Source organism: Pimephales promelas, chromosome 3, assembly GCF_988280905.1.
Source record: "Pimephales promelas chromosome 3, fPimPro1.hap1.1, whole genome shotgun sequence".
NCBI classification, from domain to species: domain Eukaryota; kingdom Metazoa; phylum Chordata; class Actinopteri; order Cypriniformes; family Leuciscidae; genus Pimephales; species Pimephales promelas.
The window spans coordinates 25,762,816-25,781,279 of NC_142771.1; the positions used below are offsets into that span (position 1 = coordinate 25,762,816).

Sequence of the window (18,464 nt, forward strand, 5' to 3'; positions counted from 1 at the left end):
AGAAAGACAGTACATTTTGAATGTGTAGAATTGTATGTATATCATGTGAAGATTAATTTGGCCAAATTTAGGTGCAAACTAGCATAAGTAACCTCACAGTTAACAGATTTTTAAAGTCTGAAAACTTAGATTTCGTGAGGTTGTGAGTGTTAACTTTTTAGAGATGGCCATCTTCATTTGCTGGATCATATATACATGTTAATATTTGAGAGTTTATTCTTAACTATAGTTGTTGTTTTTTTACTGGTAGGTTTGTTTGATCTGACTCTGGGATAAATGACGAATCTGGAAAAGTCACCGATGAGCACCGCTGGCTCACTGATCTGCCTCACACACCAACTGGGACGATTATATAAGACTTTTAGGAGTTCCTTACACCTCAGTGAGCAAGAGAAGATCCTGCAGAGAGTCTCTCAATCACATACGGAAATACACCCCAACGTACAGACAGGATACACAAACAAACACACATACGCACGCACAGATGGCAGCCCTTCTGCTACACACTTACCCCTAGCTCCGTGACTAAAATATCAGTGATGCTGCCAAGTACAGTCACACAGTCGAAGATGTTCCAGGCATCTTTGAAGTAGTTCTGTGGTAAAAAGACACAGATGCATTTGTCAGTTGGGCTAAAGGAAGATTACAGATTTGGCACACACACATACACTCAGTGACCCACTGACAGAAAAAGGAGCAAATTATTTATTCGAACTCTTTGGTGCTAATAAAACAGCTCCCTTCCCCATTTCAGCCCGTATGCCTTCACTGTGTTTTCCTCTCCCTCACACAGTGTACAAAAAAGGGTGGATGCCTAGAAGACCAGTGGCCCAGATGCTGAACATAACAGCCTTTTTGTGAGCTGCCAAGTGAGTGCCTGCAGGAAAACATTGCATTAGAGCCATTCAGTACACCAGCTGCATGGTAACAGAGGCACAAGTGCAAAGATCGTGTGTAATTCTTTCCAGCCAACACGCGTCATACCCATCATCTTCATTTCGCTCTAAATCTCTTTCTTTTTTCATTTTACACTCCTAATCACTTCAATGTTCCCTCCAGCTCTCTATCTTCATGTGCGTCTCATACTTGCATGACTTTTTGCTGACTTCAACCATTTCCTTTGTGTCCTGTAATTCCATGTCCCAAACCTTTTCTCATCTACTTCAGAATGCTACCTCATTGTCATTGCTCTCTCTCTCATGCTGTTCATAAATCTTGCTCATACAATGCTGATTCTGACCTATATGATTTTTAAAGTCCCCTCCCCCCATTTCTTCAGCCTTATTTCCACAAAAAAAAAAAAAAAAAAACAGGTATATGAACACAAATAACTTTATAGCCCAAAATTTATTTGACACACTTGGCAATGGCAAGGTGAGAAAATGGGCAATAAAACTATTTTATTTTTGTAATCTTTTTATGTGACAAACAGCACAGGTCCTTGTGCCACTCAAGTCAAATTGCACTTCTCACACAAATGATGCACATTGTGATTTTGTTCATCATATTTTCATTTTGTTGGCCTAATGTGAGGAATATTCAGTGTGCCAATACATTGAGTTCTGTAGTGGTAGAATATTTATATATTTATATATATATATATGACTTATGTTGTAAGTTTTAAATGTTTTAGGAAGATGCACCGGGTTGCAAAAGAATTTTTAGTAGGCTTGTGTCTTACAATTTTAAACACAATTTGAAAGTGTGTATTATGTTGCCGTTTCTAAAAAAAGTCTACATACTTTTACATGCATCAAGCTGTTTTCCTCATGGGGACCAAACAATGTTGCACAAGATCAATAACTTCTGGAATTGCCATCTTTTAAGGGAAATTTGGTCCCCATAACATAGGGTTTACCAGCCCAGGACCCCCCACACACTTTTAGAAAACTATACTCACCAGCGCTCCAAAGGCAATGATCTTCAGTATACACTCCATGGAGAAAAGTGAGGTAAACACTATGTTCAGGTTGCCTAACACAGCTTCATAGGCATCTGACGCTCCATCATACTAAACACACACAACATATTTAATTTGTATTAATCTGTTGCCATATTTGGTAACCGGGTATATCCCAGGCCATTTATTTACAAAATCTAGGGTTACTATACATTCCAAGTCTGGTTCAGTGCTCTAAATATATTATAAAGCAATATGTACTAAAGATAAAAACTGCCACACCTTCATCATAAGGACAACAGTATTGAGGGCAATCAAGGCCATGATGGTATATTCAAATGGAGGAGACACCACAAACTCCCACATGCGGTACTGGAACGTTTGCTTGTTCTGAGGCATGTGACGTGTGAGCGGTCTAGCATTGATGGCGAAGTCTATACAAGCTCTCTGAAAATAGAACAGATACGGTAAGGTTAATCAAGCTGAAAATCTGCCTAATAAGATGCTCCATATAGATGAGACTAATGCCAGCAGCGGTACACATAAAGAATGAGCTAGACTGATTTTTTAGCTTTTAAAACTTTCCATCTGATCTCGTCCTTCACCTCATTCTTTTCCAGGCTGTAATCCTCCATCATTTTGTCTCCTTGCTCCTGGAAAGTGATGATGATGAGAGCCACGAAGATGTTGACGAAGAAGAAGGGGAAGACCACAAAGTACACCACGTAAAAGATGGACATTTCCATCCGGTAACCTGGGCTCGGGCCCTGATTCTCGTAGGTCGCATCCACTGAATGTTTCAGCACCCTGGAGAGTGGCAAATTGGGAGGCACTGGGTGATTTGCTGCAATGTGATACTGTGAAATCTTGTAGGTAATTGTAAGGAATCCTTAGATATGCCACGTAAAACTTACAGATTCACTCTGAATGTATTTTTGATGCAAATATTTGCATTACAAAAAAAAAAGAGGCCATTTCACTAATGGATTCAGACTTTGGGTGCATACACTGATTAGGTTAGGAACTGAGATGTGTACATACTGCGGCCACCCCTCTCCCGTAGATACCGTGAAGAGGGTGAGAAGGGCCCAGAGCACGTTGTCGTAGTGGAAATCGTATTTCTTCCATTCCCGCTTCTGCGCCCGCACTTCGTTATCTCTTTCATAGACAAGATATTCGCCCCTAACAACAAAATGCTTTTAGAATAACACACCAATGTGTCTGTTCGTCAGTGTGTTTATCTGTGTTTTCTCTCACCTGCAGTCTCGCTCAAACTCCTTGGATTCATCAGTACAGTAGAAGAAACGGCCCTTAAAGAGCTGCACAGCCACCACAGCAAAGATGAACATGAACAGCATGTAGACAATGAGGATGTTCAACACATTCTTCAGAGAGTTCACCACACAGTCAAAGACAGCCTGAAAATAGACAAAACAGAGAAGAGACAAAACAAATTGTAAGCAGAACACAAAAGCTCAGCCATCCGTGAAACAAAACCAACACAGAATTAGCAAAGCTAATAAATATCCATAAAATCAAATAATTATTATTAACTAAGCATATGAAAATATAGCCTAAAAGCATAACTCGTATAAGATATGACAAAACAGAGTCAAAATGTACAAATACAATACAATAAAGGTAATACATGACCATAAAGAAGCAGAATTACAGTAACCTGAACATTTCTAAAATACAGCAACATTAGCAGTCAATTCAATTCAAATGCTGTTGGACATTGTTGATATTTGAAATCAACCCAATCAAACACATCCCTCTCTTCATTGCTCCGCCTTTAAAACTCATCCTCCAATCCTAAACGTCCTGCTCCAAGTCAGTTTCGAACCCTGATCACCATCATGTCAGGCGAGTGCACTACCAATGACGCTAAACACCGCATTATCCAGCTGTCGTCAGCGCGACTCTCACTAGCTGGCCTCTGTTACGCACGCAATCCAAGAGTGGATGTCTGTGTATCATAGCATAAGTGCAAAAATAAAGTGCAGATGCTGAAGAAATGACAGGGATGCACAAAACATGTATGTACAGTACATAATCGTAAATACAAACGAGTTCTTTGTTAGTTGCCAACAGCTTCAGACAAACAATGACACTCAAACCCAGTGTGGAGCGTTTCTAATATTTCAAATTGTATGATCAACTATAAAATATTTCCCCCGCTTCGCGTCGGACTCCTAGTCAGTCTGTCGGGGTGGTTTTTGCTATTACAAGCGCCTCGCTATACATTATCCCTTACACACACACATATACATATACATATATATATATACATATACATATATATATATATATATGAAGAGTTCAGATGTAAAAGCCTCTAAATGCCATTTGAAATTTTCTTCTTTAATGATGATTTTTATCAAACTTGTATATTTATGTTCAGTAATTTCACTTAAATAACAATTAATAGGTAATTATCGTTGCCATTTAAGTGAAATTACTGAACTTAAATATACAAGCTTGATAAAAATCATCATTAAAGAAGAAAATTTCAAATGGCATTTAGAGGCTTTTGCATCTGAACTCTTCATATATATATATATATATATATATATATAAATTATACATACACATATACACACACAACACAGGGAAAAACAGCCAAGCATAGAGGTACCTTCAGCTTGGGCAGACGCTTGATGGTTTTCAGAGGCCGCAGAACTCGCAGCACACGCAGGGACTTGATAGTACTGATGTCTTTCCCTTTGCTGCTTCCTCTGCAAATTAACACAAACACACACACACACACACACAGTTGGAAAGTGAAACGGCAGTTAGGCTACATGGGTAATTGGTCTTGCACACACAATTTAGGGGTGAGTTAGTAGCTCAGGCTGTTAAAACAATGAAACATGCCTGCTACATCCACACATTTACTCTCAGCCAATCAGGAATCTCGTCTGTGTCTCCTCACTGAGAATGTAGCCTGTTGTAGCCAGACAATCAAGCCCATTTCACAGTACTTAGGAAAGACAAATACTAAAATACATGCACTCAGCCAATCTGAAAAAACACGCACTCTCAGACACGCTCGCTGATGTTGCTCATGCTGTACTGGATACTAGCTCAGTGGATGTAATATCCACTGCACCGTCTTAGCCCATGATGGAACCACCACTGTACCTCTTTTTCCCAAAGAACAATGGCTGGTTTCATTTCATTGCCATGATGACAGCATGAAACATACGGAGCAAGACTCAGGCATCACCACTGTGGAATGCCCAGCCAAACCTCTTTCTTTCTTGTTTTTGGGGTTGTCCATTTGGCAAACACAAAAAAAATAAACATATAAAAGGACCTGGAAAGTGATCTGAAGACTTTCTGGTTTATATTATCAAAGTTTGCATGTCGCTATTGTGGTACTCGAGCACAGCCATCCACCAGATGTGTGTACAGCTGTTGGATCGCAGATGTGCGGCTAGTGACCAGCAATCTAAATACAAAAGTTGTACACTGAAGACTAAACTATGGAAATGTGTGGTTGTAAAGTCATTTATATCACAGAAATGCTTTTAATTACTCATCACATACAATGGGGTCCAAAAGTTGTTGTTGTTTTTTATTAATATAATACAACTTCAGAGTCAAATGATCTTTCAGAAACCATTCTAATATGTGCTGCTTAATATTTTTGTGGAAATCGTGGAACTTTTTTAAAGGATTTTTTTTAATGAATAGAAAGTAAAAAAAATAAAATAAATAATAATAATAAAAAATGATTATAAATACATATAATGTATTTTTTAAACAATGTGAAGGTCTTTACGGTCACTTTTGATAAATCTTTTCTGAATAATAGTATTTTTACAAATTTAAATAAGAAACTATTAAACAGTAGTACTATATATAAGCACATGAACATAGTTTAGTAAATTCTGTAAAATAATAGTTAATTGTTAGTTTATGATACGTTCGTGTTAAAAATAATTAAAAAGATGAACGCACCAAATAGTATACCAAATATTTGATACACCAAATATATCAAATCATCTAATGCATTAAAGTTTGTATCAGCGATTTCAGGCCCAAACATAATTCGGAGCAGAAGAAGAAGGCAGCATCTATCAACGAACCCCTGTCGGTGATTGGTTGGAACACTATTTAGGTTTTGAGTGGTTGGTGAAACCAATTGTTTTTGTGTGCAGATCTCAGAGCCGAGGCTCCCAACAGAGATGCGTTATATGGTGCGGACCGCTAGCGGATCATTAGAAAAAAAGTGAATGTGATTATGTGTGGTCCCTTTTTGGGCCTGAAATTACTGATACAACCTTTAACTAAATATTAACAAATATAACATAACTTAAACTTGTTTTGGTCTTCAGGCAAAGCAAACAAAAATATTTTAATTTTTCTTTGTTTATAACTTTGTCTAAATCCTCTAACTTTCTTTATTTCCAAGTTTAAATGAACAAATCCCAGATTTTAAATTTGTTCTAACACTTTTGGACCTCACTGTATAAAATGTGTATGTTTTCATCTTTATTGTCTTCCCTGTCCTCTCTTCTTCTTCTGTCTCAGTGTCAAGTATAGAGGGCAGTGCTCTTGATTTCCAGTGCCGTGCCGAATCCTGCTCTCTCAGCAGATGTGGTTACACACTGTCAAGCATAAACAAGAGTCCATCAGAGAATTGTCGTTAGAGTGACGGGTGTAGAGGTGAGGGACCTCTCAAACCCCCTTATCAGGACTGTGTGGACTGAATGATCGCCCACGAGTGGTTAACACAGAAACAGTGACAGAGCGATAGAAGGAGATGGGTGACTTTCAGACAGACATAGAGACAAATCCAAAAAAGAAAGAGAGGAAAGCTATGTAATTTCCTGGACAAGCATTAAGAGCAAAAGGAGGAAGAGAGAGAGAGAGAGAGAGAGAGAGAGAGAGAGAGAGAGAGAGAGAGAGAGAGAGAGAGAGAGAGAGAGAGAGAGAGAGAGACATTACCCGCTGCCTCCGCTGTAGGTGTGAGCAGTTGAAGAGATGAGAAAGGAATCAAACACACATTCACACACATACGCACAAAGACACAGGGGAGAAAGGGAGTTTGAAGGAAGAAATACATTAATATGAGACACATACAGTAAAAAGAGAGAAATAAAGATGCAAGCTTATGAATTGTTATACTAGTGCAAATCCACACACCCATACATGTGTGTTCACTTACCATTTATGTTACTTACAAAACTCGTAACTATATGCTACTACACCAGCAGGACATTTAGGCGTATATAGCCAGACTTTTGACTTGCGGCAAAACGTCTGGTCCTCTTGGCAGCTTATTCTGGCCAAGAACCGCCCACTTAGGCAGGAAGTGTCTGCATGACTGACATGTAAGCCGACCAACCACAGTCCGTTTTGGTTTAGGTTATGTTCAGGGGTGGGGTTATTTTAAATACATTTTACCACAATTCTGTGCAGTAGTCAGGTTCCAGATGTAAAAAAATGATTTTATACAATAACTTATAAACTAAAATGCTTGTAGTACTAGGTATTCATAGACAAAATGGAGAAAACAAAGCGGAAAATGCTTCTGGTTCAAAGTAAAACAAATCTCAAACAGAAGATTTAATAGCACTAACCTGCAAAACTTTTGCAAATCTACTCATTAGTTCTTCCTTAAAAGTGCTTAACTTGGTACCCTTGGTAAGAATCCTGAGCGGAATGACTCCTGAAAGTACCATAAATCAAGCCAACCAGATTTGAACTGTTGAGTTCAGCCTGAAGTTGCCATCTTTTGTGTATATTGTGCAAACAAACTGTGGGTGGTCTGTCAACATGCCGTCGTCTGAGGCTGAGACTATAGCTAACACACACACACACAAATCTAGATCTATTTGAACGGAAGAGTTGTTAACATGCAGTGCCATTCTGCATGTGACTTCATCGCAGTTAGTTGCCATGCCTCCTTGTTCATCGTGATCTCATGATCACGTACCGGTACTTTAAAGCTCATACTGTCACATACACATGGCATAGTCATATGACCATAAGCACTTCACCTGCAGGGCAATGGAGACCCAAAGCTCTGCTGGAGTCTGCATGTGATTCAAAGAGATTTACTCTACAAGCAAACTATCATAGACTGATACTTTAAGTGCAAAACAACTGTTTAGAAATAACAAAGGAGAAATTTTCTTTCTTAAAGATTACACGACATTCTGCTGTGTAATAAACAACAAAACAAAAATCAGACTCCCAGCAAGCTCAAGTCTGTCAGCTTAAGCAGTTCACAAGGCTAATAAAGTTTAGTCAAAACAGGCTTAAAACTGTACATGTGTGCAAACGTGTTTGTTCTAACCTATAAACAAACACTGACCTTCTCAACAAACATCTCTCTATATGGCATGAGAGACGTTGTCTCACTCATCTCTTTTCATTCTCAAGAGATGATCGGGATCAATCTCATCACTAAAGAGGCCTTAGAACGGTCTGTGCCACTAACTTACTCAAACATGCTTTACGGTATTTGACCATGCAGTGCATCTGTCCTATTCCAATATGTCTTTTTGCCAATCAACCCCAAAAGTAAAACTAGAGTACACCTGTTGAAAGGTGTGTAGTAAGTAGGAATGAGAAATGCATGCTGAGACTATTATATTTGTATATTAAGTGGTCCACCAAGAAAAACGTCAAAACCAATATAATAAGTTACAACTCTCACTTCTGAGCTGTATTCAAAGCCATTGTAATATGCAAAAACAAACCAGTGATTGCACATTATATATATTATAGCCATGTTGATTGGCAAACACGGACAGCGTAATGTAAACAGTAACTTTGCATAATTATTCTGATAATTATTTTTAATAATAATTTTTTTTTTTTACAAAAATAATTAAAATTTAGAGTAAAAAAGCAAACACAAATATATACAATTTAACTACGGTATTTACAAAAATATATATTTCTGTTGCTAATAAAAGCAAATGATCAATTGTTTCACTGTTTTACTATTTTTTCAGTTCTGCAGTCTCTCTCTCTCTCTCTACCTCTCTCTCTCAATTTTTTTTTTTTCCACAATAAATAGACTCCCTAATTGGATCTTGCATTCATCAAAATGTTGATGCAGATCTCAATTTGATAGTGCCCTTCTAGGAGGTGGGCAGTTTGATTGTCTGTAATCCCATTATGGTATTATCTTTCTGGGCAAAGACCCTGTTCAGCCATAAGAGGTCCTAATGCATTCTGTGTTGTCTTGTTTCACTGCTTTCCACAGGCCTGACAATTTTACTGTGTATCGGTAAAGTGCATCGGTCTAATCTGCTGATTTTTATCATGTCCAGATCTAGTTGTATTAGTCTGTAAGTGAGTCATTCCATGAAAGGACCACCTGTGTCCAGTCATCTGATGGAGTCTACAAACTACAAAATCTCAAAGTATAAATAACATAAAAATGTAGACTATATGTAAAAGTAATAGAATATAATATAAAAGTAATAATACCATAATCACAAAAACATTTATTCACACTTTTAAAAACATTCTATAAATCTATAAAAAAAAAAAATACATACATTTTAAAAAAGTCGCATTTCCACAATCAAAAAGGCACTTATTTCATTGAACGAGTCAAGTTTCCATGACTATTTTACTTGCTGTAAATCAGTCATACCACACTTGTCAGACATTTCAGACGTCTTCGAACGTCTTGAACGCCAGAAACAAAGAGACACACACGTACACATAGACACAAACACGTATGTTAACACATTTAGGTGTCCACATACTGTAGATTGTACCAAGTTGATTAGCTGTAAGATTGAGTTACTGCAACTGGCTAAAGACTTGCACTTGGCATGTGTCCTATGTGTGAGGGACGTGGTGAGAGGACGTTTGGACGGACAATCAGACAGACAGATCAGTCTATAGAAGAAGAGGACAGGCGTGTAATGAGAAGGACAGGCAATTAGAGCAAACAGAGGGGAAAGTGAGAAAGAAAGAGACATTACCCCTCTCCTTCCCCACCGCCTCCTCCACTGTAGGTGTTGAGAGATGATCAGAGACAGGAAGACAGAGACAGACAGAGCCAAAGACACATACAAAGACACAGAACACACACAGAAACAGAGGCACAGGGAAAGAATGGGGTTTTTGAAGCAGGAAAAACATCCATATGAGACAGAGAATCACAAAATAGTGGCAGACCCCTAGTTTGGTTATATGTGGACACCTAATCTAGTGTAAACACTTAAAACAATTGAAATACAAATACATATATACAAACAGGGTCCAAAATTAACTTATACAGTACCAGCCTGGGTGGGTAAATGAAGAGCCTATAGCTCAAAAATACAGACCACCCCTTATTTAACCTGAAACACTAATTTTGTCCTCATGACTTAGAAAGGATCTTTTCATTTGTATTTTTCATTGTTATAACTTCAGAAGTTTATGTATCGACAAATTAAAAATATATATAGAAATAATAATCCCTTCATTAGGGCCCGAGCACCGATGGTGTGAGGACAGTGGAATTGCTCCGTTTATTAATGTCTGAATACGCTCCAGTTGAGGAGCAAAAAACGGGATCAATTCTTCATTGTTTTTTTCAATCCTTGGCAATTTGAACCATGCATTGATTTCCAGTGTCAATGAAAGTCACATGTCATTTCATATAGTCGCAAAAGCCTCTTTTTGTGTGCATTTGGCGTTCTCTACAAGTGTTAATCTTGGACCCTGTACACAAAATACTAAATAAACATGCACAGATATACAGTATACACACACATACGAGTCACTCCCTGAAATTGAGTAAAAGGTTAAAAACAGACTCTGTGAGAGATAGCAGAGATATGGGAACTGTTCCCACGCTCTCAGCCAGGGAGCGCCAGTCACCCCAGAGCGCCTGCCGTTCCGAGCGCTCTACGCTGTGTGGAGAGAGAGAGAGAGAGAGAGGGAGGGGGAGAAAGAGAAACGGGAGAATCTAGCGATGATATGAAGGAGTACAGTATTTTTCTAAGGGAAATGCAGGCACATCCAAATGCCTCTATATGAGTAAACTAATAAGACACTCATTTCATGCTGCAGCTCAAGATGTGAGTGCAAATGGAAGTGGGGTCGGGTGGAAGTGGTAGTCAAAGGGAAAGGGAAACCATGATGCTTAAGGATTTAATGGGATTTCTTTAACAAAGTCATGCTGGGAAAGATGTAGATTGCAAGCTCAATACGTTCTCACAAACAATGTTATTTTTATTTTATCCTTAAATGTTACAACTCAAATATGAGTTCTAGAAAGGCCATAGGGTATGGTGTATAACATTTTGGCCACACCAAGTATTAATATGTGGCATAAAAACATTTGAACTACTTCACAAGTCTGAAATTGAATTGAATTGAAATGATTTCCGAAATATTTTAGACTTTTAAACTTAAGTCACGTCAGACTTGTGTGAACAGGTCTTTATAAATATTAATTCTTCTACCTCATAGCCATTCACAAGTTTGTTTGGTACATGTCATGTGTCATGTCGTGTGTATATCCACCTAAAGGCCCGTGTCAGTCTAGAACTGCACTGTATATGGAGTTTTGTTGTGGAAAAGAACATCAGTTGTCCAGGGACAGAGGAGGACGTACACAAACACACACACACAAGACCATATAATATCACCATTTCAAAGCGTATAGATTCTGGTATTTTAGGAAGAAAAAAAAAACAATTGATCAAGGTTCATCATATTTCTTCCATTCATGCTTGCATTTCAGATTATCTGACTATGTCGATTCCCAGAATCCACTCACATGCTCTTAACTAAGCCTGGAAAAGAGCCATTCACATGCATTTTTTTTAACAGTAACAGATGCACCTTTCTGACCTTTCACTCATTTTAAGAACTCTCTCAGACCTGTAGCTGGACTGAAGGTTTTCAATGAGATCAGATACAACAGTCATTCACAAGCATTCCTATTGTCTCTTGTCTCTCTCTATTGTCATTCCTGACCGCTAAACATAAATCCCTCCCTCTTTGTTCCTGGCTTTATTTATAGTAGTTTATTTAACAAGATCCCTGATAATTTCAGCCTGATCTTAAAGGTCCCGTTCTTCGCGATTCCATTTTTCAAACTTTAGTTAGTGTGTAATGTTGCTATTAGAGCATAAATAATACCTGTAAAATTAGAAAGTTCAAAGTTTAATGCCTAGCGAGATATTTTATTTAACAGAAGTCCCCTTTCAAAGCCTACAGCGAACGTCAGGTTTGGACTACATCCCTCTACATCTTAGTTTTTTTGACTAATACCTATAAAACATATATTACTAATCAAAACTCGTGCACACGTGTAACTAAGGTAGGAATAAACAATGGACTTATTTTAAAAATTCAACAACACCATTGTTAATTCGACAGACGAAAAAAAAAACATATACCACAAGCTTTTATAAAAGTTTGTAACATTTAAAATGACAATTTAACCAATTAAAAGTATGACTTTAATTATGAAAGTAAAAGTTTGAAAAGTATGAACTACTAAATAAACAGCTTACCGCTGTGAAACATCCTGCAAAAGTCGTGTTTGAACCGGTTCTAATCGATTATCTTCATTTATGTTCTCCGGGTCTGATTCAGGCTCAAATTGATATGGTAATATGTTTGACATTTTTACAATATCAATCAGCGCATACATCTCCATTTCATGGTAAGAGGCGTGACCTTTCCGGGCAACGTGCGATAAGCTGCTGTCGAATCATAACACAGGAACCGCCGGCACAATCACAACTCGTTACGTATTTCTGAAGGAGGGACTTCGTAGAACAAGGAAGTCATCGGCCCGTTTTTTGGACAGTGAAAACAGCTCTATACAGATATGTCAATTGTGTGAAAAATACTGTGTTTTTTTATACAGAAACATGAACACATGATATATTGCCATTTTCTGTTTATTATAAGCGTGCTCTGAAGTTTTGTCGCCTGCTGCTTTAAATACTCGCAGTCTATAAAGTCAGATGTTTATCATTCATCACCTGGAAAAATGTCTTTCTTAAAGGGGTTTCAATATCCTTACACTGTGCTATTGTTATAGGTGTCATGTGAACTTCAATATTCTCAGAATTAGAATGCTTATTAATTAAAACTTTATAGTAATCGTTCATTGGTGTGAAAGGCCATTTAGAGTGAGAAATGGTCATGAAAAAGAATATTGAAAAGTTTTAACTAATTATAATTAATTGTAAATCGACTTTTCCTCTTGCTCTCGTCTCTTTCTTCTTGTCTATTTTCCTCATGTTTGGTTCCAGCAAGGTATGTGACACAAAAGGTGGGGAGTAGAAATACCTGAGGTGAGTGTGGCTGGATGCTCCAGACAGTCCTGGGCACTAAAGGGTTACAGGTGCCCAGGCAGGGTGATCACCCTCATGAAAATGGGCCCAAGTGCACCCACTGGGTAGGCACTGCGCAAATGCGGTGCATGGTGGGGAGATGCAGTGAGAAATCTCCAAAAGGAGAACTGGGGCTAAATGTGGGGAGGGATAAGGGGAGGGAAAGAGAGGGTCAAGATAATATGCCAAATGCACAGAACTGAGTTGGGGAAGTAGAGAAAGGCAGAGAAATGGTGAGAAAGAAATGAAGGAGAGAGATGGAGAGAGCTGGGCTGTATGGGGAGCAGGCTGGCGCTCCAGGGTGGCAGAGAGCTGTGTCAACAGCACAGGCGTTAGACCTGTAGGGAGCAAGACGGGGAAGGACGAGGAGAGGCAGCAAGCAGGGAAGGAGAGCAGAGTGAGGCATGAGCGCTGGAGCTTTGATGACACTTACGTGAAGGCGAACGCCACCAGGGCACCACTAACCACTATAAAGTCCAGGATGTTCCACAGGTCACGGAAATATGAGCCTTGATGCAGGACAAGACCTAAATCCACCATCTGAAACACAGAGAGCAAATGTTTACTAAATGAATGACCGTTCAAATGTTTGGCGTCGGTTAGATTTTTCAATGTCTTAGAAAGGAGTTTCTTCTGCTCACCGAGGCTGTGTGTATTTGATCGAAAATACAATACAAACAGTGATGTTGTTAAATATTATATTGCATTTAAAATCACTGTTTTCTATTTTAATGTATTTTAAAATGTGATTTTATTCCTGAGAAGGCAAAGCTGAATTTTCAGTATCATTTCTCCAGTCTTCCCTGTCATATGATCCTTCAGGAATCTCATTCTAATATAATGATTTGATGCTCAAGAAACATTTGTTATTATTATCATCAATGTTGAAAACTTTGACTTGAAAACAGCTTAATATTTTAGAGAAAACCATGATAAATTCTTTCAGAATTATTTGATGAATAAAACATTTTTTTCAACATTTATTTGAAAAAGAAATCTTTTTTAACATTATAAATGTGTTTTCTTTCACTTTTGATAAATTCAGTGCATCTTGGCTGAATAAACGTATTTATTTATTTAAAAAAAATCTTACTGACTGCAAACTTTGGGATGGTATAGTATATTTAGGCAATTTGTGTTTATTTCAAATTCCATTATATTCAGGGTTCACAGACCATTTGGCTAATGAATTTCCAAGATTTTCCAGATATTCGTGATTTAGGATGTAACGATTATTCTATAGAATGATGTAATTGAGAGCAAAATGTACTCAATGTGTATTTAATAAAAAAAAAAAAGATTTTTCCTAAATATTGTATTAAATTTCCATGATATGATCATTATTTTAATACGTCTTGACATTTCCAGGTTTAATCATGGGTACCCTATGCAACTTAATGTACTTTAAATAATTTTGAAGCCAATAATACTTCAAGTAATAATAATGTGGATGTGCAGCAAGTGCCATTTTTGAGAAACTGTTGAAAGTGGATTGGATCGAGCAGCACAACACATAGTCTGAGCCTCAAACATCACGCTCATCGACCGTTGGCAAAACGTCTAATGCATATGGCACACTTTACTTTCTGGAAACATTTCAGGAGTTTCGACGTCGTGATCTGATTGGTTGAATTCTACAGGATGTCCCGGAGACTTGTGTGTTGCATTCTTTGTCTAGGAGACGTGTGTTACATTATTTGACGGTCCGCCAGGACACAAATGCTGTGACGTCAAAATCCCGCCGTGGAAGAAGCAAGTCGTTGCGTTTACAATTGTGACAATGAGCGTATAATATAGATAAGTATAATGCATATAAGAGTGACATAGAACATCATAGCACAGACAGGAGGACAGATGTGTACCTTAATGAGCATCTCAAAGGTGAACACACCCGTGAACACATAGTCAAAGTACCGCAGGACCTGTAAGCACAAAAGAGAAAGAATTTATGACAATTATGCAATGATGGATGTAAATAATGATAAATAAACATATGAAAGGATGGAGAAATGGACAGATAGATTAGGTAATGATTAGAAGCATGGACAGATAGATAGATGAGATGGCTACTAGTCCAGTAGAGTACAGAAAAGTGGACTGAACTACATAGACATAAATAGAGGATGTTGAGATGTGGGACTGTCTCACATTATTGCGGGGAGATTCGGGCCAGACGGGGTCTTCAGCGGCCAGGGCAATACTGCTCATCGCAATGACCAACAGAATACACATCTCAAAATATCTGAGCGTGACGATATAGTGGCACAACCTCCGAAATCTAAAGCACATGATCATAAAGTAGACCAGGTAGTAAAAAACAACAACTACATCAACATTGAGAATGGTTTCAATCGAAAGCTTATTTAATTTCACAAAATAAAAAAATACAGTACAAGGTGAAACCAGGTGACTTTATAAATTTTGTTTGAAGATATCATACAGTGTTTGCAACTCATTTTACTTCCATATTTGGATGCATTTAAAAAATAAAAAGTACATTCAACTACGGAAAAAGGGGACAGGATTTGTTTTTATCCATTGGAATGGATTGAACTTTGAAAAGTGGCCATTAAATAGCAAATGGTGAGGGTTAATGTGCACAATTGTTAATGTATTAAAGAATTTTAATTTGAATTCACATTGACTTTAACTGCAGAGTCACAGTACCAACTAGAAGTTAACTGGTAAGTTTCACCACATTGACTGCACTCACGGGTTGGTGGTAGACAGAATGAACATTGAGGAGAAGGGTGGCATGGGTTTCTTATCCCCATCATCTTTCTTATCATCATCATCATCATCACCCTTTGTGTCTTCCTTCTTGGGCAGGGGCTCAGTGTTGGCATTTTTATTGACTGCGGAGATGTGACAAAACGAAGTAACATAGTAAGACAGATGATTCAACAAATGAAAAAAAAAGTAAATAATCCTCTTCAGCTCTTTCTCTAACCCTGTAGGATGGCGTTACTAGAGGGGAACATCGGGGGAATGTCCACGGCAGTGTAGTCAGGTTTCATGCCCAGGTGTCCAGTGCTTGCAACATTAGCAGTAGTAGAGGAAGGGTTGGTGAGAATAAGGCTGCTCTCTGTGCCAGTATGTGCCAGGCCGGCACTGTGGGCACTGTTGGCCAGATTGAGCAGACTATCATGTGGGGTGGAGTTACTAGGTGGCTGGGTGGCAAGCTTGTTGTTCATGGCATTGTCCAGGTCCTCACTGTACTGACTGTCCTGCCTGGACAGAGTCTTCTGAATGGGACGAGTTGTGGAGAGAGTAGGGCCACTTCCATAACCATCCCTGATGAAAGAAGAGAGACATATTAAAACAAGTTTAAGACATGCTCTTTGGGAACCTCAGGGAGGAATTCGCTAAGAATCAACAATTAACAAATTATAAATAAAATAACAATAAACGTACTCTACTGTTCAAAGGACATTTTAATTATTTTTTTAAGAATGTAGTTAAATATTCTATGACTGTAATCCAAACACCAGTATCAGCTCTTTAAAATGCCGAAAATGACCTCATCTCAACCGCGGATCTGAATATTGGTTAACTGCTGCAGGCAAATAGCGCAAAAATAGAGTTTTGCGAACAAGTTGTATGCCCTAATGATAAAAATGATTTGCTCCTCCTCCGTATTTTTTTCCTATCACCTGGATGTGCTAATTAGCACAGTTTTTCAGTCAGGAGATAGAACTTACACCTCTGAGTTTTTTAAAAATGTAACTTCATGTAACTTAAGAACTGAATTTTTCAATGCACTTGAAAAGATGCGAGAGGAGAATGCAATTGACTGTTTGTAAAGACCCGCCCCCTTTAGTTACTGTTGCTATGTCCGACAAGCCACGCCGATCTCACACCATCTTCTCACACAGTAAAAAATACATTGCGGAGCAGTGAAGACACTGACAACACGCTGACAGACAGGATAGACCTGGTTACTTTTGATATGAAACAAAGTATCACCTTTCAAATTTGGTAGTTTTTTAAAAGAAATTTAAACAATAAATACCATTTTACCATCAAAAATGGTGGATTCAGCGAATTATGATTGGTCGAACGCCTGTCAATCAAACTCCCGGCGAAGGGTCAATTGTCAAACACGTCCAACTAGTGCATAGCACAAAACATGTTACCAGAGATTAATTTCTATTAAACTCACTTCCTGATTCGGTGTCGCACCCCTCTCTCTTTCCTTCCCTCGCCCTCATGACGATGACGTCTGTGTTTACGCTCTCCTCCATCTGTATGCTCACACTCAGGTCCTCTTTCCCTGCCCTTATTCCTGTGTCTCCTCCCTCCACCCTCTCCATCCTCTTCTGGGGCTTTACGATGTTGACGGGCTTGGCTGCAGCGCTCGCCATGCTGATGTCTGCGGTGAGACTCTCTACCCTCCCCATGGTTCTCAGAGCCCAAAAGACTCCGACGAGATCCTGTAGAGTCCCCTCTTTCCAATGCTGGCCAGGGCCCAGATCCTCCACCTCCTCCTCCACTGTCCCCCTCATTGAAGTTGGGCTGTTTGTGCAGGAGCTGATGAGTACGCTGGGGCTGGCCATCACCCGGGCGGCTTTTGTTGGTATTGTTATTGCGGTTCTCCTGAGGGTCCACGACCAATGGCCGGTCCAGGTGAGTCTTCATATCGGGACGAATGTGACGGGAGTACGAGACCTGATTGCATGATTAAAAACAAAACAACCACATTTGGTAGAAGAATAAAAAAAAAAAATAAATAAAAAACGTTTTTCCCCGAAAAAAAAAAAAAAGATTATTTATCTAATTATTTTGTATTTATTTAACATTTTAAAATTATAAAATTAAATATTAAAACACTTCATATTTTGGTTATAGATTGCTTAAAGGGTTATTACATATTATTTTTAGTGGAAAACAAGACAAAAATACTGAATAAGAAAATTATTTTTGTAGTGAACCAGTAAATTGTATATACTATGAGTAGGGATCATATTAAAAAGCACCAACATCAATAATCCTGCCAATATGATAATCTGATAATTATTTTCATAAATAATAATTGGCTAAATGGCCGATATTAGAATTTTATATATTATTTTCCAAAAATTATAAAAAAACAAGTACAAAATTAATCATTTTACATGCTTAAGTGAATTTAGGCACCACAATATTATAATATACAATATGAAAAATGGATATTCATTAAGAGATTACATTTAACAGTGTTATTGGAATTTATTTGTTAAGTACAGTTAAATATTAAATAT

At 38.1% G+C, this 18,464-nt stretch overlaps 1 protein-coding gene across 18 annotated transcripts in view; it reads right to left on the reverse strand.

Annotated features, from left to right (window-relative positions):
* cacna1aa (calcium voltage-gated channel subunit alpha1 Aa) overlaps positions 1-18,464 on the reverse strand; it is a 92,034-nt gene that overhangs the window by 33,008 nt on the left and 40,562 nt on the right. For all 18 annotated transcript variants that reach the window (XM_089128600.1, XM_089128608.1, XM_089128607.1 and 15 more), the window contains 13 exons: positions 17,387-17,892; positions 16,175-16,518; positions 15,938-16,079; positions 15,373-15,502; positions 15,087-15,146; positions 13,658-13,764; positions 4,539-4,638; positions 3,158-3,318; positions 2,942-3,082; positions 2,506-2,707; positions 2,183-2,347; positions 1,901-2,011; positions 512-595 (listed from right to left, as the gene is read on the reverse strand). In XM_089128600.1, the coding sequence (XP_088984726.1) occupies positions 512-595; positions 1,901-2,011; positions 2,183-2,347; positions 2,506-2,707; positions 2,942-3,082; positions 3,158-3,318; positions 4,539-4,638; positions 13,658-13,764; positions 15,087-15,146; positions 15,373-15,502; positions 15,938-16,079; positions 16,175-16,518; positions 17,387-17,892 (2,253 nt within the window). The remainder of the gene's footprint in view (positions 1-511; positions 596-1,900; positions 2,012-2,182; positions 2,348-2,505; positions 2,708-2,941; positions 3,083-3,157; positions 3,319-4,538; positions 4,639-13,657; positions 13,765-15,086; positions 15,147-15,372; positions 15,503-15,937; positions 16,080-16,174; positions 16,519-17,386; positions 17,893-18,464) is intronic.